This window comes from Papilio machaon, chromosome 7, assembly GCF_912999745.1.
Source record: "Papilio machaon chromosome 7, ilPapMach1.1, whole genome shotgun sequence".
Lineage (NCBI taxonomy): Eukaryota > Metazoa > Arthropoda > Insecta > Lepidoptera > Papilionidae > Papilio > Papilio machaon.
Genome location: NC_059992.1, coordinates 4,751,039 through 4,773,464, shown reverse-complemented (window position 1 = coordinate 4,773,464; position 22,426 = coordinate 4,751,039). Strand labels below are relative to the sequence as shown.

At 32.5% G+C, this 22,426-nt stretch overlaps 1 protein-coding gene across 1 annotated transcript; it reads right to left on the bottom strand.

Moving 5' to 3' along the window:
- Positions 1–674: 674 nt before the first annotated feature.
- LOC106714815 (chitin deacetylase 1) lies at positions 675–20,915 on the bottom strand. Its single transcript, XM_014507931.2, has 12 exons — positions 20,701–20,915; positions 17,846–17,946; positions 7,664–7,775; positions 7,129–7,256; positions 6,620–6,762; positions 4,997–5,039; positions 4,535–4,711; positions 3,207–3,345; positions 2,903–3,006; positions 1,677–1,819; positions 1,096–1,317; positions 675–812 (listed from the first exon to the last, which is right to left on the bottom strand). The coding sequence occupies exons 1-12, from the start codon at positions 20,798–20,800 to the stop codon at positions 731–733; spliced, it is 1,494 nt and encodes a 497-aa protein (XP_014363417.1). The 5' UTR covers positions 20,801–20,915; the 3' UTR covers positions 675–730.
- Between the last annotated feature and the right edge of the window lie 1,511 nt (positions 20,916–22,426).

The following is a 22,426-nucleotide window of genomic DNA, read 5'->3' as shown; positions in this document are numbered from 1 at the left end:
CTGAACCAAAAACATATTGTCTACCTTTTCATTCTCTTTGGAAAACCAGAGATACACAACATTGTTTTGTGGTGATCGGAAATGCAAATATACGATAAAATAAAACGTTTTTTGAAATAAAACAATATTACACATTTCATTTCAAACGTTACGCTAAAGTTGTCGTAATAACATTAAAATATTGAAACTAAAAAAATACGTCAAGCCAATTTTAATAAAAACGCCAAACATTCGTTAGCGACGACGTAATTTTTTTTAAATCATTTATTTTGGAACTGAACTACATTTAAATATTTATATATAAAATTATGATTAAATAAAAATGTTTAGCACCACGTTTTTTTTGTAAATAGCAAATTAATTACGATCCTTCTACTAAACATTATTATGAAAGGTTTTATAAATCTGTAACGTAGTCTGTAATTTTATAACCTCGTATGTAGGATATAACAATACGGTATATTTATAATCAGTACATACAAATCTTCAGTACATCAATTACAAACACAATATCATTTTATATAAACTTGTATATTATGTACAATAAATGAATAATCCATTCAGAATCGAATGTTGCACAACCATTGTCACTTCGACACAATTAAAAACTATTTTAAAATAAATTTTTGCGTTTATAAATTTAAAAAACGTAAAAACCTATTTTTAAGCAGTATACTGAATAGATTACACTAAATCCTACAAAGTCTTCAAGTTACATCATTTATTTATACTATTTTCTCTTCAAATTGTCCGGTATGTAATTATCTTTACCAGAAATACCAGTACCGCCGGAATCTCCCAGCCATGGATACCTAAAAAAGTGATAAATAATTTGTTATTAAAAGATCATAAATAAACAAAATGATAGTATAATTTTATATGCTTTTTCTGACTATCTTTTTCACTATCTTAAAATTGTAGGAAACTTTTTTGCAGCTAACTTTCTTGTACAGATTCCAATGGGATCATCCGATCGTTGAGGGCTGATTTCACTTGGAGGACGGCAACATAGCGTCGTACTTGAGGATAGCCAGATAGATAGACCGCTTGCTCGTTTGCCACCTTATAATGTAAAAAAAAACTAATTGTACTTACTGTTTGGGACACTCGCTGCAAGTTTCCATGTATCTGGTATCGGTGAAATTAGTATCGGGATGTTTGAAGGAGAGAGCACATTTGTTGGACAGATTGCAAGGCTTCCCAGGCAGATCTCTGTTGTCACATCTCCAAGCTTCGTAGTTGTTCAGCGCCTTTACTGGTTTAGGTTCCGTGATCCATGTCAACGCTTGGGTAACGGTTACAAACCACACGTCGTCTCTGAAAAAGACAGACAGAACATTTTCAATATAGATTAATACCACTTAATATTATTAACTAGTTCGGAATTGCTTATTTAATGTACAAAATTATTGAATCAGTAGGATAAATGTTGGACTTGACGCTCATTTTTATAACAAATGCCACTGAAAGAAGAAACAAACTTTTCCTCAACAAACAGCTATAATTAAAATAGCCAGGGATATTTTAATTATAGCTGTGTTGGACGTTACCATGGCATTCCATTAACAAATACGATAAATGTTATCTCACTCATTGGGTCTAAAAAGGTACAATAACAATATATGTTTTATAAATGTTCCGGTATAGTGGAGCCTCAACTATATACGTGTACTTACAGGTCAGCAGCCCAGCGGAGGAATTTATGCAGGCCCTGCTCGAGTTCTTTGATCTGGAACCAGTTGGTGTGGAACGGCATCATGTACGGCGCTCGGTTCTGCTCGTAGTACCGGTTGAAATCCTCTTGAAGCCATTCTAGCACCTAAACATACCGATTTAAATGTTAGTTTACTTTAAAACTATGTATTTGTTTTAATGGTTGCAGCTGCTTTATTTATTTTATCTGACATATTTATAAAAATATGGTAGGTAAACAAGTTAGTGAAATTATTTAACTTTTTATACAAATACTCTAATAAATTTTGAGTATTAAGTTTATATATAAATAGTAGCTTTTACCCGCGACTCCGTCCGCGCGGAATAAAAAAATGCACACAAGATAAAAAAGTTCCTATGTCCGTCTCCTAGTTCTAAGCTACCTCCCCATCAATTTTCAGCTAAATCACTTCGACCGATCTTGAGTTATAAATAGTGTAACTAACACGACTTTCTTTTATATAGAAGACAAGATTTTGATGGGTTTAATAATTTGTTAGCTTATAATTATTAATATAACTTTACCAATACTATTTTCACAATTTTTATCGAATTTTTTCGAAAACAAAATCTAATAATCAATCACAAGAAAGTCTAAGAGATTACTATATTGACAGAAATGTCGGCTCCTAAGATATTTTCTCATTAATTTAGGAATAAAGGTATATTACAGTGACGTCAAATGATGGAAATAGGGCGTATTAGAAGAACAAAGAGCCGAATTCATATGTCACTTAGAATAATTACGAATCTGGAACGAACACAGGGGATATTAGTGTGGTAATATTGTGTCAGCTCTGAACTAAGAACTATAATAATACATTTTCAACATCCTTTATAATAAAGTAATTATTTTTATATACATCAATTATTTCTACCGCGTAATTTTCTTAAATTGCTTTGAGTCAAAATTGAATCATGTCTGGGCAGTTTTCACATCAAGAATAAGTTTAATTGAAACATTCTAAAACAATAATTAGGACAGGCCAAATCTCGACTGTCATTAGACTTACCTATTACTATTATATTTATCAAATTTTAATGATATTGTAATTAAACTACTGTTTTGAAAATGCAAACTGAAACATTGAAAGAAAATTTTCATCTTACTGTAATACAAAAACATGCAAAATAAACACACAATTTTCCAACTCTTGTCTAATGTTACAATTAAAAAGAGATATATTACCTCATCTGAATCGTGGTTGTGAAGCACACATTGATCCAAGTAGGGGCAATGTCCACCCTCAAAGGACTCGACGTAATGCGCGTTGAAGGGCACCTCCCACAGACCTACGCAGATAACAAATTTATTAACTTATTTTCTGATATCGCTCGCATCTATACACATCCCGAGGGGTCTTAATAATTCCTCGAATATCGAAGTAACTTACTAATTGTTAATTAGGAAAATTCCTAGGCTCTTTGACAAATTACTTTTATGATATGAAATAGAAAATGTAACGTATATTATTTTCATTAGCAAATCTTACCGGGGAATGACTTAGTTGGACATGTGCCTGATTTACACTCATGAGGTATCTTGTAGTCCAAAGTGTAAGGCCAAACTGGTATCGGGAGTGGTGGCACGCCAACTGAACTATCATAGATGTAACCGAAATCTTCAAGCACCTGAGAAAAAACATTTTTTTATATAATAAAGTGGCAAACGAGCGAGCGACCACCTGAATTCGCCGTAATAGTGAAGCGACCGCTGCCCATAGATATCCGAAATTCCACATGCGTTGTCCTTTAATCGATGTAGGAGGGGACGCACAGGAAGAGAATATTTTCCCTTCCTATGAATTCCCTCCTTCATCAAAGCCACATCCTCTTCCCATCCTTTACTTATAAGAAAAAGCTGGGAAGGAAAAGCGGACTAACATTAGGCCTCCAGCACTACAGTCATCTCACGAAATGCGGAATTGCTTCCACTTTATGCCTATCTTCTGTGTGGTCGTGGTATTTCACAGGGCATGCCGGCCCATTAGCAACAGATAACACTACCTACAGATACAGCTACCACTGTTAAATATAGATATTTCATTACAAAAATCGGCATAATTATCAAAATGACGAAGAATATACTAATATAAAACTCGTTAAAGATATTTACACTACAAGGGGTTACAATTGAACGGATGCAAACGTTCCCGAAAAACTTTACCATACTGTCAAACATGCAAAAATGAGAACGGGTCTGGATGCTGTCGGATTGTGGTGGTCACTTAACAGGTAAGCCATTTACTCGTTTGCAACACAACAAAAACATTAAATCGAATACTTCGGATAGCATTATGCCGGTATCGAAATGAACAATTCAATTTCCGAATAATTCTGACGCCGCCGGAAGCAATCGCCGTAGAACACTCACAGCTGTTTACATTGCATCTGCTCGTGTATTTCATAATGGTAAAGCTGTGTTTAAATTTTCAACATATACGTAACGAGGTATTTACTCATTTTATTTATACAACAAATAATCCAAATATACAGAATTTCGGTGCAGTCGAGTGCACATTTTAAAACATCCTGTAGACTTGGAAAAGCAATAAATAATGTTTGTCTATCTTTCAGAATGTAATGAATATTTTTTATTTTGTTGCACATTTTTATTGTATTTAATAACTTGATGCATTTCCTTCTACAGGTATATTTAGATATTATGGTTAATTAACTTTAAACCATCAAATAGATTTAATTTAAATATACTTACTAATATAAAGCTTTAATGAACAAAATGTCGAGCAGTATTTAATTGACGCATGTGACCAACCGGTTTACCGTGATGGGTAATACCACTATTTCTTAATCAACTTACCTTAAATTGCGTATTTCTGCCAGGCTTTAGGAATGGCGCTCTAGCCCCGACGATTTCCGAACGGGATACGTTCGCGAATTTCTTGAGTATTTCCCGCATTCCTATCATCTCACCAGCCCATTCCTCGTACCCTTTGTCTTGGAGGCCTTGTTGCTGAGATATTGTGCCGGTAGCGATCTGACAATCATAACATTCATGACATTTTACTGATTTCTGAGCTAACGGTGAAACGACTTTAAAATTAGACTGAACTTCACAATTATAATTATTATACAATTGCGTACATCGGCCGAGTCTTATTTTGGAGATAATGTGTTGTTAAAGCGAAGTTTAGTTTAGAGTCATAGTAAGGTTATATATAGTGTTATTGTCGTTTACCACTTCACCTGTAATAACATGAGTAATTGTTTGTTTTAAATTAAAATGATCGTATACGTATTTGTAATAATGAAAAACTCGTACCTCGTGACCATCATGGGCAAGCGACTGCACCATGGCGTAATTGCTGAAAACGTAAAACAAGTTAAACAATGAACCAATCGCGGCGGTAACTTCAATACCGCGGCTTCACGCACTTGTCGGTAATTCGATTAATTCAAACAAACATATTGTAAATGTGAGTTTCCATTACAAAATACATGTATTTTCTCTATCATTCTCTTTGAGAAAAATAAGATAACAATATGTTTGTTGTGCAAGTATCTCGGCAGTGGATATCCATGGTTATACAACTTTAATATCGGTCTGTTTACTTAATTTTATGCAAGTTTTACGTAAACATTATGATACTTTGTCTTATTAATATAATTAAATTATATAACTTCTTTTATTTATACAATTTTTTTATAAATAGCATTTTTATGAAAGAATCGCTATAGATGCTAAAGAGCACAAATTTATACTAATATTATAAAGAGGAAAGATTTGATTGTTTGTTTGTTTGTATTGAATTGACTCTAAAACTACTAAACCGATTTGAAAAATGCTTTCATTGTTGGAAAGATACCGTATCCCAGAGTGACATAGGCTATATTTATTACTAGATTTTTTTTAATCCGCGCGGACGAAGTCGCGGGCAACTGATAATATTTCATAAAGTTACACGAATGATAAATAAAAGACTAGAAGCTTTGTACATTTTCATTTACTAAGAATCCACTAAGAAAATTCCAGTGAAATAAACTAAAGGCCATTTAGATAAAATTATCTATTAAAAAGAAAACGTTTAACTTCAATAAACATCTTTTTGATGAAAAATCCAACAATTTTCAGCTACGATAAATAACTTTTAATGAATAAAGTTGAACCATGTCAGCCCACTATTGCTTACTTCAAAACAATGTATAGTCGAATTTGATGGGAATGATAAATTACATTATCACTTATCACTGCATTGTTATTTATAGTCTATGGATTTCTTTTGAAAAGTTTAAGTGTGTCAATGGTTGTATAATATCTGTACTTAATAAGTCAACTCTTAAAGTTACAGACATATACAGGAAAAATTGTTAAGATAAGTTTGATATAAATTCCTCATTTCGATTGAATTCTACTTAATTCATATTACATTTCAATAGCAGAAATAAGACATGGACATTGACCGTGAGGTTTCACGGACACGAGACTCACGTACGCAGTCGTGCAGAATTTCAAGTTGTTTTGCATTAATTCCACACATAAAAGCTCGCTATCGCTACATCGGCTGAAGATGTTTGCACGTTTTCCATATAATTATTCTAAGCATTGAGATTTCTAGATTCTGGTTAATATTATAAACTGTGCTGTTTCTAGTCATCTCGGGATAAGATTTCAAACTTTTTTAACTTTAAAGTAATCATTTCATTGCGATTAATATTTATAAACAACTTGAAAAGGTAATCAAACGCATTTGAGCTCAATTTATGGGTTTATCTATGAAAAAATATCATTAAAAAAATGGTTTTTTGTACCTTTCAAAGCACCTTTCATATTGCAGAACCTCAAAACGAAACTACTAAAAATACGAGACCAAGAAAAAGCTTGGAAATTCATAGTACTTAACATCGATACTTATTGAATAAAGCTAGAAATATTAATATCAATTACCTGTATTCGTGTGAAAGGAAGAAAGTACCCCGGATCGGGCAACCGTTCGGGTTGGTTATCTTTCCACTGAACACTTTCTTATACAATTCATAGTTATTCAAATTGACAGCGCCATCGAAAGTCAGCATAATTATTTGCGGCGTCTGTAAATAGAAACAATGTTTGACGATACATTATCTAGAAAGGAAACGATTATTTTTCGACGTGGACTCGCATAGCAAACTATTGCTTAATGTCTAGAAAGTCACAACGGTAGACGCGAAATCATAACTGATAAATGTGTTTAGTATTTGTGTTGGCATGAAAATATTAACTCTCAATTCTTCCTTTTCGTAGAAAAAACTACACTCAAAATCTTTTCATATGCTGCACAGTCATTGAATTGAATTCGCTTTCAACTTAGAACGCAATGTAATAAAGAAAACGTCAAATAACATTTTACCGCGTGACGCGGACGGAGTCGCGGGCGACAGCTTGTTTAGTATGCAATATAGATATAACAGACTTACATTATCGGGCTCCAAGCCGCCGGGGATCAAGGTGCCATCTTTTGAACAGAAACAATACGGCAGTTCACATTGCGACAGATCGCATTTCGTCGCCAAATCTAACGGAGCTTCTGTTATTGGAGCTGGAGCTAAAATATAAACTTAAATATTAACACAATACAATATAAATATTTATTTGAGTTTAAATGTTCGAATAAGAAAACAAGAATAATAAGGTGTAAATATAATTAAATATTAAAACGGCAGATAATGTGAGAAATTAAATTATAAAAGAGAACATTTTAACAAAAATATGTATATAAAGAAAGGTGGTAAAATTAATGTTTAATACATCAGCATGAAAACGTTAAACACAATGTAGCATTGTGCGAGCATATTGTATTCGGAGAATGAATGTTTAATGCTTTTAAGTATTCCCGTAACGTGCTCGGTTCCCTTTCCATACGGGCACCGACACATAATCCGATTTTACTTACTTCAGTGAGCGGAACGTGTGTAGGAGACGTTCAATTAATAGACTTGGAATCGTACTCACTCGTGGCAATGGGACCGCATCGTGCTTCGGCTTTAAATGTACAATACTTGCTAATATCGTCGAAGTAGAGTCCCGAGGGACATCTATTCAAATACGGGTACCCGTCGACACACTGTGAAACAATAAGTCGGTTGAATCAAATATGAATGAAAGGGACGATACCCTGATTAACTGGAACAAAGGAACATCAGACCAACATTATAATGAAGAATATTATTTCCATATATAATTAATTCACGAACATACATATGAATATAACTTCAAACTCTACAATAATCCTTATAAACTACAAAGAAGTGTGTTTCTAAATTAGTTTTAGAATCGTATAATTTTTCAATCGATATCATTCAACGGTTGGCAGAAGTGTTTTCCTTATCCTACAAAATCAGTAAAGCCTTGACCCTCGGCTTTAAAGATGGGTAAGTTTACCCAATGTATTCGACTCTTATAGTCAAAAAAGATTATCAAAAATTATAGTTAAGAATAATGAACATTTTTAAGTCCAATGGAATTGTATTACGACAAGGTTAGAGTAGACGGTTAAAAAACTCCGTTTCTAGTCCTGACCTTACCGATCTTTGTTTAAACATAACTTTGTTCGTTGACAATCAGTCGGAATATACAAGTAACAATTAAGGCGTTCGCATTGTTTATTAACACAATGCTAAGAAAAATTAAATACATCTGGAGGTCTACACATTATACAACCAAATCACAGTTAGAATCAACTATTAGTAACAATTTCAAAGATTCTAACAGAAATATCTTTCTTATATAATAATAGTTTTTAAAAGAAATACATAAAAAAGTTATGAATATATGTATGACATTATGTATAGTACCAATCATTAACAATTTAAAACATACGTAGCCTTAACTTAGTTGCGTGGTATAAAATAGAAGGGAAACCGTAAACATCCGTCAAACTAGCTCCATACATGGACACTGAGTACGTGTCACCACGACTATAATACGTAATAATAACACTACTTTGTATTTTAACATACAGAAACATCAATATAGTCAGAGATCCTACGAGTTTCTGCCTATTAAATAATATATGACATCAATAAAACAAGAGAATTGAAAAAGAAAAAATTGAATTAAATGAAGTTGTTAACTTCTTGGTCAGTAATTGAACTAAAACACAGACAATGCCTGAAAATTAATTCATCGATCTAAATACATTCACGCCTGAATGATTTAAATATAAGTTGTTAAAGTTGATCTCCATAACTCATTCATTTATTACCGGCGAGAAGGATCCAGAGCTATAAAAACCCTCCCAAATGGATTCCTTTAACACTGATATAAATTACGAAAATTGACATTAATTGCGGGAATGGTTCCGAGACAATTATTCTCGATCTGGACCGTCCAAGATTGGATTTTAATAAAACATCACACTCTTAGAAATAATTACTTTTTGATACATTCTCTACACCTCTTTATCGAAACTAAAAATTACTATTATATGATATAAACATTTCTTTTATGTAGAGTTATTAATTATAAAAAAATGGACTTTCTATTTATTTATAGGTCTACAATTATGGAATCGTCATTATTAAACGATAAAAGCTATTGACATACAATTTTATTTGTAAGGCCAGTAGCCAATAAAGCCTTACTTCGATGACCTTTATATATACGAAGATAATCTATATTATTTCTCGTACCCGTGCTGTTTACTCAAGTCAAGGGTAAGAAAATACTCATAACACTCACATACTTCTGGTTATTATATATCTATGGGTTCGTAATGATTAACCGTTCGCTTTTCACATATGAGCAATCGTAATTAGCTTGTCGTTTTCATCACCAATAAGATGGTTAATTGACGTGTTCATATGTTGGTTATTGATAATTAGTGTATTGGAATATTTGTGATTGATATTAGACATTATAAATCTTAGCTTTCCCATTTAACATAAATATTTATGGTAATAATTTACTTAACTATTTGAAGTATTTTTAACCTTGGAATATTTTACTAGAACTATGGGTGTAAATTTATTTTCCAAAGTATTATTAAGAAGACAGTGGAATTTATAAAATATGCGGTCTTTTATGACTCACAACATTTCAAGCGATCGCATCGTCAATGCCATTGCATCCCGAACAAATACTTAACTATAATAAAATAAAATAAAAAATAAAATAGCCTTTATTGCTTTACAGTTTGTTTACAGTTAATATTAAATGCCTATTTACTAAAAAACTAAATTGATTAACTTATTTCTAACTTGTATTTGAAATGTTATAATTATCGGCAACTGGTAGTTTGTTTTGTAAAGCTTGTCTGTCGACAAAGGCCTCCTCTAAAGATTTCCAGGTATTCCTGTCTCTTGCTAGGCGGATCCATAACGGTCCAGCTATTTTCTTAAAGTCATCTTCCCATCTTTTGGTTTGCCTACCTCTATTTCTTTTTCTATCTCTTGGATACCATTCCGTCACTAACTTGGTCCATTTCTCTTTGTTTTCTCTTAGCATATGTCCCGTCCAACGCCATTTAAGCTGTCTGTAGATCGTGTGTGCATTTTTAAATTTAGTTTTTTCTTTAATTTCTTGTAATTTCACCCTATCTCTTCTTTTTATACCTAAGATACTCCTTTCTATTGCATTTTGACATACTTTTAATTTACTTTCTTGTAGTTCTGTTAATGCCCATGTCTGACACGCATATAGTAAGCATGGCATAATGCATACTTCGTATACTTTCTTTTTTCCTTTCATTGGCATATCTCCATTCTTCATTATTTCCCTAAGAGACCAAAACCGTTTCCATGTATTAGTTATTCTTCGCTCTATTTCTTTATTCATACAATCATTTGTAGATATAAGTTGGCCCAAATATATATATTCATTTACGTATTCTATTTGTTCGTTATTTACTATTATTTGTCTGCCGGTTGTTGGTTGTCGGGAGTTCGTCATAATTTTAGTTTTAGTTAGGTTCATTGTCAGGCCGGCCTTAACACTTTCATCAGATAGTTGCTGCAACATTATTTCTAGAGTTCCAGCATCTTCTGAAAACAGAGTCAAATCATCCGCGAAGCGTAGATGGTTAAGATATTCGCCATTTATATTGAGGCCAATTTTGGTCCATCTTAGGTTCCTGAAGATCATCTCCAGCACTGCTGAAAATAGTTTAGGTGATATAGGATCTCCTTGGCGTACGCCTCTTTTAATAGGAAATTCGTTACCCGTATCTTCAAGTTTGACTCGTGCTGTGCTCGCTGTGTATACGTTTTTAATTATTCGTATATATTTTTCTTGCACCCCTTGTGTTTTAAGAGCATCCCATATATACTCATGTTCCAATGTATCAAACGCTTTGTTAAAGTCAACAAACCCTATGTAATAGGTTTTATTATATTCGCTATATTTCTGTAGAATTTGTCTTAGAGTATGTATGTGATCTATAGTTGAAAATTTGCTCCGGAAACCTGCTTGTTCCTTAGGTTGGTTTTCATCCAGTGTATTGGTAATTCTGTTTAGTATAATTTTTGAAAATATTTTATAAATATTGGACATTAAACTGATTGGTCTATAGTTTCCTATATCGCTTTTGTCTCCCTTCTTATGTATCAGTGTGATTGTCGATTTAGTCCAGTCTTCCGGGATAGTTTCCGTTTCGAGGATTTCATTGAACAAATCTGTAAGTCGTTGTGCTATCACAGGTAACGTTGTTTTTAGTAGTTCGTTTGTTATTAAATCTGATCCTGGTGCCTTATTTAGTTTTTGCGTTTCGATAGATTTTATTGTTTCTTCCTTTAGAATTGGTTTAATCTCCTCCTTATTTACTGAATGATATTCCTTTATTACTTGTTCATCTTTACGACTTTGGTATAAATTTTGGTAGTACTCCGTGGCAATTTCCAGTATTTCTAGTCTTTTGCTGGTTTTTACACAATCTTTATTTTTCATATTTGGAATCCAGTCCTTTTTGTAATTCATTTCCTTAAGCGCCTTCTTAATTCCTCCTGTTTTTTCTATGTGTTTTCTAAATGTTGCTAACCTTTTTGTTTTTCTTTCTTTTCTAAGTTGTTCGCTAATCTTTTTGCTTATTTCTGCTATCTTTTTGTTATTATTGATATTATTATTACTTTTTCCTTGTTTTATAAGTTCTTTTCGTTCTTGCAATAGTTGCTTACTCTTAAATGATGTCGTTGGCTTACTAGTCATGTTTACTTTTTTAGTTTCTGTTTTTAATTGTTTGATCAATCTGTTGTATTTTTCCTGAGTCGATATTCCTTCCATTTTCTCATCTTGCAAAGATATTTCGAGGTTGTTCAGAAGTAGATCGCTGCTACCGGTACATTCGATAGCTTTCATATTATTTTGGAATTGTCGTGCTCTTTTAATATATGTCTCTGATAGTTTTGCTCTAACCATTCTATGATCTGAATTAAAATTAATATTGCATAAAACCGACAAATCTTTAAAAACTTTTCTTTTGTTAGACATTATGAAGTCGATCTCGTTTTTATATCTTCCACTAGGAGAGATCCATGTCCATTTGTTCTTTGGTTTCTTTTTGAAAAAACTGTTTAGGATACTTAATTTATTTTCGTTAGCAAAAGATACTTAACTATATGTATATACAAATATAATGATTTTAAAGCGCATGTTGTAGTGGGATGTCAAATATTAGCATGCATTTTCATTGTCCGAACACACATTTTAACAATAAATTTATATCTTACTTCTTACTAATATTATAAATGCGAATGTTTAGATGGATGAATGTTTGTTTGAAGGTATCTCCAGAATGGCTCAACGGATCTTGATGAAATTTGGCAAGGTTAATAATATATATATATGCAAGGTTGTAATAGCAAAGTTGGAATATAGTCTGGAAGAACAAGTAAGCTACTTATAAAGATTTTTTCATTCCGCGCGGACAAAGTCGCCGGCGACAGCTACTAACACATAAACAAATAATATAAACTACTAGCTGACGCCCGCGACTCCGTCCGCGCGCAGTTATTAAAAACTAAATGGGAGGGGTATGAAAAATAGATGTTGGCCGATTCTCAGAGCTACTGAATATGCTCACAAAATGTCATGAGAATCGGTCAAGCCGTTTCGGAGGAGTTTAACCACAAACACCGCGACACGAGAATTTTATATATTAGATTTTAAATGATTTGCAAGCTTACTGTTTTAAAAATATTTGTAATTACTTGTCTATTATTATTAAACCAGTTCGTTAAATATTCAAGATTTTAATTAAAAATTTTACTATTGTTAGGTATGCGATCGTTTAAGATAATTTTCATATTGTTATATTATGCAATATTGTACAATATAAAAAGTTTTAATGTTCGTTATCAAATAAGTATGAAAGTATTATGGGCATAAATATTAATATTCCAGTTTATAATCCATTCGACCTGTACTGCCCATAACCAGTTATGTGTTTTAAACAACATTAATATACCAAAATGCTTCCTTGATTGTATTTATACGAGAATTCCTATTATTCAAATTCTCCTTGAACTCGATCATTCTTAATTATCTTACGACATATTAAATGTCTGTTTGATTAAAAGAAAATGTCGAACTATTAATTTGATTTTATTTGCATACTAGCTGTCGGCCGCGACTTCGTCCGCGCAGAATTAAAATAACTTAATAAGTAACCTATGTATTCTTCCAGACTGTGTTCTACATCTGTGACAAATTTCATCAAGATCCGTTGAGCCGTTCGTGAGATACCTTCAAACAAACATTCATCCATCCATCTTATCATTCGCATTTATAATATTAGTAAGATTTTCTTTGTGCCTTTTAAAATATTTTTTATTTCTGTAGTTTTCATTTCTATAGTAATTATTACTACTCTTTTTAAGAATAAGGTTGGGCGATATTTATAAAAGCCACCCTGGATAAGCGAGAGTCCAAGGAACCGCAATACTTATCTCGCTTATAGAGGTTTCTGTTTTAACCAAGTTTCTCGCATGTGAGAAGGTCGTCTGTCGGGACAAGACAATGACTCTCGCTTATAAAGGTTTCTCGCTTAACCAGGTTCAGGACTGTATTATTGAATTAAATATTTTTGTTGTCCTTTTGACGTCAGATTTAATTAAGATGAAGAGTTCCCTTTTCTCTCTCCAGTCTTCCTCAACAATAATTTCTACATGGAAGTAATTTCTACCTAAGAGAAATTACGGAGCTTGGGAACTATTCTTAATAAATCTGCTAAGTTATGGTACGCTTTAACGCTTGTTTCCACACCAGGCTGGTGTGGCGGTTAAATTACGGTATAATTTATAATTTGATGTTTCATTTCTCTACGAAGGATACCAAACCACCATTCTCGGACATATAAGATGATAAAAGAATGTGAAATTAATATTATAAATAAAAACTGGGTAATTCTGTAGAAAAACTCCGATTCAGGTAAAATAAATATTTTTGGTGTTTATTAATTAAAAATGCTTTTTTGATTAAATTAAATGCATGAGACATCTGTTAAATATTTGAATAACATTTTAAATTACAATAGTATTATGGACAACATTAAAATGTGTCAAACATGTATTGGGTTGGCAACTAAGTAATTGCGGATTTCACTCATACATGGATTAAGTTGAATTTTTAGGTTTGTAGACGTAGTACAAATGTAAAACAAATTTTGTTATTTAATAGTTGGCAATTCAGCTGTCAATCAGTAAAAAAAGTTTTTTGATCGGTTGCGTAGTTTTCGCTTGGTCTTCATTGAAAAATGGAAAATCAACAGGAACGTTTAGTCATATTTTGCTTTTTTATTTCCGCAAGGGGAAAAACGAATTGCAAGCTCACAAAAAGTTATGTGCTGTTTATGGTGACGAAGCCTTAAAAGAACGGCAGTGTCAAAATTGACTTGCCAAATTTCGTTCTGGCGATTTTTCACTCAAAGATGATAAACGCGCTGATCGTCCAGTTGAAGTTGATGACGCCCTAATCAAAGCAATAATCGATTCGGATCGTCACAGTACAACACGTGAGATTGCAGAGAAGCATCATGTATCACATACATGCATTGAAAATCACTTAAAACAACTTGGCTATGTTCAAAAACTCGATACATGGGTTCCTCTACATTGAACAACTAACGAAATTAATCAATGCAGTTGAAGAAAAGCGGCCCGTCTTGGCAAATCGAAAAAGTGTTGTATTCCATCATGACAATGCAAGGCCACACACATCTTTGGTTACTCGGCAAAAATTATTGGAGCTTGGTTGGGATGTTTTGCCACATCCACCATATAGTTCTGACCTTGCACCATCGGATTACTTTTTGTTTCGATGTTTACAAAACTCCTGGAATGGTTAAAATTTCAATAATGATGATGAAGTCAAATCGTACTTCATTCAGTTTTTTGCTAATAAAAACCAGAAGTTTTATGAACGTGGGATTATGATGCTGCCTGAAAGATGTCAAAAGGTCATTGATGAAAATGGGTAATACATTACGGAATAAAGTTATTTAGTTCCATGAAAAAATTGTCTTTGATTTTTTATAAAAAATCCGCAATCACTTAGTTGCCAACCTATTATTAATCAAATATTATTTGTATTTTATAAGAAAAACCACAACAAAAGACTTACAAATAATAAATAGATACGTTTTCAGGTTTAAAGGAAGTACCGAAACAAAATGTCATTGAAAAAGTCGACGCCATTGTCAGACCTAAACGCCTAATAGTCCAGTCATTTAAGCTTAAATTAGGTAAGAATCTCGGAATTCGAGATACCCAGCTGTAAGTCTGTAAATACTTGTATATTGACACCCTAAAAGTTGTCTCAAAACCTACATATGGTAGGGTGTAAGCAACTATTAAATTTTAAGGTCAAAGGTTACAAAAATCGGATTTTCGCGCTTTTTTTGGAAATATCTCATTTCCTATGGGTTTTTTGTTATTTGTATTTCTTGTCAATATTGTAGAATACAAAATTCTCTACAAATTTTGTTTAAAAAAAAATATTATACGGCGAACCGTTTTCGAGATAGAGGGCGAAGAGCGCGTGGTCACAGCATCACTTCAGCCTCCGGTCGAAAACGCGCCATATAGTTGATGAACTATCAATAAATCAATTATTATAAATATTTGTCAAATTAATTAATTACTGACAAATTTGGATGAACTAGCTGCAGCATTTGAGGAAGAAAATTGTTCGGTCCAGAAATTATTAGAGAGTGGAACTCAAACCTTATTGGCAGTCTATAATGCTCCGAAATCTGTGAAAAGTCTCGATCATCTTCGTTACATGCATTGCGTCAAGTCTACAAAACTTAATAAACCTGTGCAGCTTTCAAATATTCCACCAAGTGCAGCTGCTCATCAACATTTCAACCGTTAATATTATCAAGTTCAAACTTGGTTAGGACATGATTTGGAACCCCAGGTTTTGGGTTGGGCAATGCGAAACGATTTTCTGGAGCCTATCATGAAAATTTTATCACCTGCTCCAGAAGATTTGCTAAATACGATTTTCTGCAACTGCAAGAGTGGTTGTGGTTCGCGATGCGGATGCAGGAAAGCGGGCTTGCAATGCTCTTTAACTTGTGGCCAATGTAATGGGCAAGCTTGTCTCAATGCTGTACCATATCAGAGCGACATTAACGAAGATGGAACCTTTAACCCAGAAATCATGGAAGAACTTGAGACAAATGTCGTTGAAAACGATAATGAAGACCAGTTTGGAATTTACCAGCAGCCAGAAGACGACGATGAAGAGGAAGATGATTAAAATTATAAATTGTAGTTTTTGTACCGTTTATTCCATTTTTTTTACTTTCAATAAAAATTAATGTATTCAATGATATTTTTTAATAAAAAGATCAATTCATAATTTATTTGTTTTTTTTTCATCATGTAAGAAGTTATTAATATTAATTAGGTTAAAATTCAAATATAATTCCTATATTTTCATTAACAATTCTGCAATTACATGGGCAAGTAAGTGTTGTTAAATAAATTAATACTGAATAAAAAGTGGATAAGTTAGGAAAAAATGATAAAGTATAATATAATAGTTAATAAAAAATTTACAAATATTTATAACCATTGATTTAGCGATAGTTCATCAACTATATGGCGCGTTTTCGAACGGAGGCTGAAGTTATGCTATGACCGCGCGCTCTCCGCCCTCTATCTCGAAAACGGTTCACCGTATAAAAAAAAATTTAAACTAAATTTGTAGAGAATTTTGTATTCTACAATATTGACAAGAAATACAAATAGCAAAAACCCATAGGAAATGAGATATTTCCAAAAAAAGCGCAAAAAACCGATTTTTATGACCTTTGACCTTGAAATTTAATAGTTGCTTACACCCTACCATATGTAGGTTTTGAGACAACTTTTAGGGTGTCAATATACAAGTATTTACAGACTTACAGCTGGGTATCTCGAATTCCGAGGTGAACTTACTAAAATGACTGGACTATAATATATTCCGCGGGTATTCAATGAATTGAATGAATATGCGACAAAGGTAACCCTGCACCATTAGTCACGACATCTGACGTACAGAGTATCCTTTAATCACGATGACCCGAGTTCAACTGGAATCGACCAATGATAAAATCGCATTTACTCCGAACCGTTTACTCTGACAAATTGTAAATGAACGTCAAACATAGTCATACATAATTCAGTCTTACGAAATATATTGGCTAGATTGTAACTACGCATTTAAAGAGTTATTCTTTTACTTTTTGCAATGTGAATTATTGCAGAGGTTTTAGCAATTGGTGACTGACATGTCTTTCTCAGAGAATAGGTTAAGGACAAACTACAGTGCGACAAACTTATCTGGACCGGTGAGAGTGGCGCCGCTATCGCGGTTAGTTCTATCACAAAGTGTGTTAAACCTACATTTATAGGCAGATAAAATTACATAAAAGAAAAATAAATTCGACAAGACAGCTACCGTACAAGGGTTTTGTGACAATTTTTAGACATTTTAGACATTGGGGGCGCTTTTGAGTTGTCATAATTTAGGTTTACTTATGCCCACCGGGTCAGATACCTTTATCGGTTTTGATGTCATTGTACTAAATGTTTTAAATACTTTATTACGACAATTGTGATTAAAATTGATACACGATATTTTCAAAGGAATCATTATATAATACTGTCATCTTACCAAATATACCTGCAAATTTGTAAAATTTGAAAATAGTACCTGATAAAAACGCCTACATGTTGCAGGGTCCGCAAAATTTCCATTTCCTTGTGTTCCTTCCGGACACACAAAGTCCTCTTCTTTGTCCTTCTGGCAATGTACTGAAAATAAAGAAATAAACATCTAATTTTCGAATTGCCTTCCAACACAGATTACGGTACAAATGAGTATAATTTTTCAATAATTAAAATACTTTCTAATAAATAATACAAAGATCAATTGAAACTTAGCAAAATTAATAATTTTAATGTAACTTCTTGAACCAAAATTACGATTCATGTTACTGTAATCAAATTTAATTTAAATTTTCAAACTGTCTGCGTAATGATTGTACTTGTCCTGAGAGCAAAACTTTACGAAAACAAATTAGAACGAAAGATTATAATTAACTATTTGTTAAATTAATTACTAACGCAAAGTTACCTCCTAACTTCTAGCAAATTAAAGTCATATAGACATCTTAATAAAATTGCAACTGTTAAAGAAAATTGGTCAAAAAACTCAGTTCATTAATTAACATGTACAAAACTAATTTACTATGCATAAACTTATTAGTTTAATATGTAACAATCTGCTAAGTAATTGACAGGTTAATATTTTAAAAATCGTCTCTATATTTTTTCTTTTTTATTGTGTGTTTAATCTAAGTTATGCTCATTATCATATTAAGTTATGAACATATATTCAGATTTGATAAAACATTTTACAAATGCTGCAATTTCAATTCATGAACACGATTATAAGATAGTTTAAATAAAATATCTGACTGCTACCGAAGTATTTGCATCTAAAAACTTAATTTTCTCATTACGCTAGTCGTAACTTGTTAACATACGAGCCTAGTGAGTTGACTCAGCCATTAACATACCTGTTTGACAATTCTACGTATTAAAATTTATCGACAAAATGTATATTTTTGAATGCTTTTATTATCTTTACGCAAAGCGCTTTTGTTCTACTCTATAGTAATTTTTTTTTTAAATCAAATTGCGACACTATGTATGTACATCATGTCACGATGAACAATATCAGAAACGTCTATAATTTTTTTCACTGTTACCAATGTTGATACTTTAATTTATAAGATTAAACGTTTCCTACCGTAAAAAATAATAAAAAAATGTTAATATTTGGCTGTGTCTACAGATAAATACTCTATTTTGTTAACACAAATTGATTACAAAATATACTTAAAGAAATTAAACATGTTTTGTTCCTTTCAATGGTTCCCGGTTCATTTTAACCCACCTGATCGATTTCAAATTGAATCTGCTACGTTATAGTCACACAGTTTTCAAAGATAATTTATAAAACCTTAACAATGGAAACCATTTTATCGCAGTAAATTGTGGAAAAATTAAATATCCCTCGTGATCCGAGTAATGTTGTAGACATGTAATTTGTCGTCTTAAAGTTGACAAGCTTAAGCGAGCGAACAAATAACTTCATTGCTTCGAGAACATTAATAAGAGAATTTCGTTATAAAAATTCTAGAAGTTTCATAAAATGTTATTTATTATTTTACCCTTTATTTCTCTTATGTATTTCAATAGAATTTAGCGAATCAATCAGCAAACAAGTTCACCTTTTCTATCGCAATGATAATCTCGAGAATTGCCAATGTTAAAACTACGTTCTGCCGAAATTAAAATAACATTGTTTTCATCTACTGACGTATAATTAAAAAAATTCAAAACGTAGTGAAATAACTGTGACTGGAACTTAGATATTTTGACTATGTTAGGAAATCCTTGTGTAGACTTAAGGTTGATTTAAAAAGGTCAAAGGACCCTTATAATAGAAAATTAAACCGTCGCCCATAACCAACCAGAAATCTTCAACGTTTTGCTGTACTTGATTACAGAAATAGATGCTGCGGTAAGCACTGATATGATCGCAGGATAAAGAGACACCGAACGTGGTATAACCCGAATTCAGTCTAGTTAAGTATGCAGACAAATATTGTAGTTCTCTATGGACTTTTAGGTAAAAGTCTTTTAGTAAGTTGTAATTTAAAGAAAAAAATTAAGATAGTTATCAACTAATATATTGAAACTTTTCGAGCTTAGTAATAAAATTTATGACTTTACTAATTACATTCCTCAAATGTAAGAACAAAATAAGTTATTCAATTAAATCTAATGTATTTACTCAAGTCTCGAGTATTGAAACTATTTGTAAAGCTTGTCGGTGCACAGTACGTTAACTGGTTATAAAATTTCCTTATGTTTTTTTTTGTTTTTTTAACATAAACGTGAATAGTCTGCGGTACATTATCTTGTAACAGCATGCGTGTTAATATGCAATCAAGGAAGTATGCCATTCGACTACATCCGTATCGAGGTATTATTGGGGGTAAAATTATTATATAATTTGAGGCACTGAAGCAAACCACTAAATGTCAATATCCCCCAACGTGCAACCGGTCACGTCTCAATGTCAAGTGAAAGAAAGGACGTGCTCGACGAATTCAATTAGTAGGTGTCTACACACGGACAGAACGTTGGTATCGTTCGATATTCACTTTCTAAACTTAGATATGTTATGTGAGCAAACGACAACAATTGTTTCCTAAACAGGCTTACCAAATATAGCATTGACTTCCGCTATATCCAGTTTTGCTACAGCTAATAAAAGTAAATCAAAAGCTTTCACTCTCATTCGTGTAAACAGTTACGTTATCTTACAAGTGGAACAGTTAAAGGAAAAAATACACTAAACGGTTGTATAGTCGAACCGCTTGCATAAGATTATACATGTTTAAATAACTCAGAATAACCAACATCACATTTTAACCGATTATTTATGTTGCTTAATTGCTTAAATTATATGTAAAAGAAAATTATTTAACTAACCGTATACGAATATGGCACAAAAAAGTATAATTCGCGCGTATGGCATGACGAGGCGCGCAAAGTCCGAGCGGCGAAGAATCGATATAGCACCTTTCACCATCGCGCGCGCACTGCGCCAGCGCGCCGCTGGCGGCCTGCTGCCAGCCGCTGGCAGCTGCCACCACCCGACATCGCGCCTACCGGCCTCTAAGAACGGCTTTCTCCCGTTGAACTCTATTGCACTGACAGAAAAATACGACTAACGGCTGGAGTCAATAATCGATCTTGAACCATTTTTGCTTATCCGTGCTATTTCAAATTTACAGATATATAGATATATAGCAATCGAAAAACATGAATATGATCGAATTATTTACAGAGGAGGAAGGAATAATTTTCGTACTTCGTTTTATACAAATATTTCAACAATAATTTTCGGATCGCTGTCAAAGATCGAATATTGATTTTAGTTAATATAATAGTAACGAGATCATTATATCTTACGTATTATTATTATTTTAGCTTTACAATTTATTTATGCAAATTGAAAATAAAATATTTTCCATTCTTACAACTTGTAAAGTTGCTTGCAAACCGGCGCTCATTGGAGCCAGTTTTTTTTTCCTGAATTTTATGTTGATACCACAAGTTGATTTAACCTTGCCTTACCTATTAGTCGTTAAGTTGTCCCCACGTAGAAAAACCTATTACTCAGAACAAGTCTTTGAATTTTATTTATATTTAATTTAAGTCTCGATCTTAAGTTTTCTTGTAAATAATTATTACAGTTCTTTAAACTGTTGTATGAGCATTTCAATTGAGCCCTGGTTTTGTTACGAATTGAATTTTCCAAACAAAGTTCACAGAGTCAGCGACTACTGTGCCTTCAACAGTAGACAGGTCTGATGAGAACAAATAGATAAAAACTTCATATTTAACAGTGATAACAGTTGTTAATCTTTTTGTTATATTATAAGGTGGCAAAACGAGCAAGTTTATCTTTCAGTCCTGAGGGCAGTCTTTTTCAATTCTGACGTCTATTGTAAAAGAAACACGGAATAAAATAATTTATTAAACACAAGTTTCCTTTATTAATAGCGATATTATTATCTCATAATGTATTGTTAACACATTGTTCCATTATAATTCTTTATGAATCTCTTATAACTCTTTCATAGTAAAGGAAAAGGAGATTACAACGTAATTAAAGCGATCGCTTTAAATATGCATGAAACTAGTACACTCGAATAGGATTAATTTACTATTCTACTAACTTCATTCATAATTTTCATTGTTAACTAATAAAACGAATCAAATGTTATTAAACATAAAGCTATCTTAATCTATACAACTAATAAATTTGACGTGTGTGTAATATCGAGAAAAAAATACACATTTCGCGAAGATGTATGCGTTACTCAACAAAAGTAACGTTATAACATTTTTTTTAAATAATGTCTGTTTGCTTGTCTTTCCTAAACGGCTGAACTGAATTTTAACCGGACTTTTTTGGAAGGCAGCTTAGATGAACGGGACTAACTTAGTAGGTTTCTTGTTAGCGATGTATCATAACGAAACATTATGTTATAAGTAAGGAGAACACGTTAAAATCATTGGATAGAATATTTCTAAAAATAAAACCTTTTTTAAAGAATCATAGTAATACAAATTGCAGCGCAAATGAAATTGAACTGATTTTTCTATCTAGTTGCAAGCGCTGACTGAACAAAAGGGAGTTGCAATCAGC

Bases quoted from the DNA above. Each gene is read 5' to 3' on its own strand.
- LOC106714815 (XM_014507931.2), bottom strand. From the start codon at position 20,800: ATGGTGAAAGGTGCTATATCGATTCTTCGCCGCTCGGACTTTGCGCGC. The intron at 17,947-20,700 runs GTTAGTTAAATA...CTTTATTTTCAG, and splicing joins TTGTGCCATATTCGTATACG to TACATTGCCAGAAGGACAAA. The intron at 7,776-17,845 runs GTACTATTTTCA...ATTGTTTCACAG, and splicing joins CATGTAGGCGTTTTTATCAG to TGTGTCGACGGGTACCCGTA.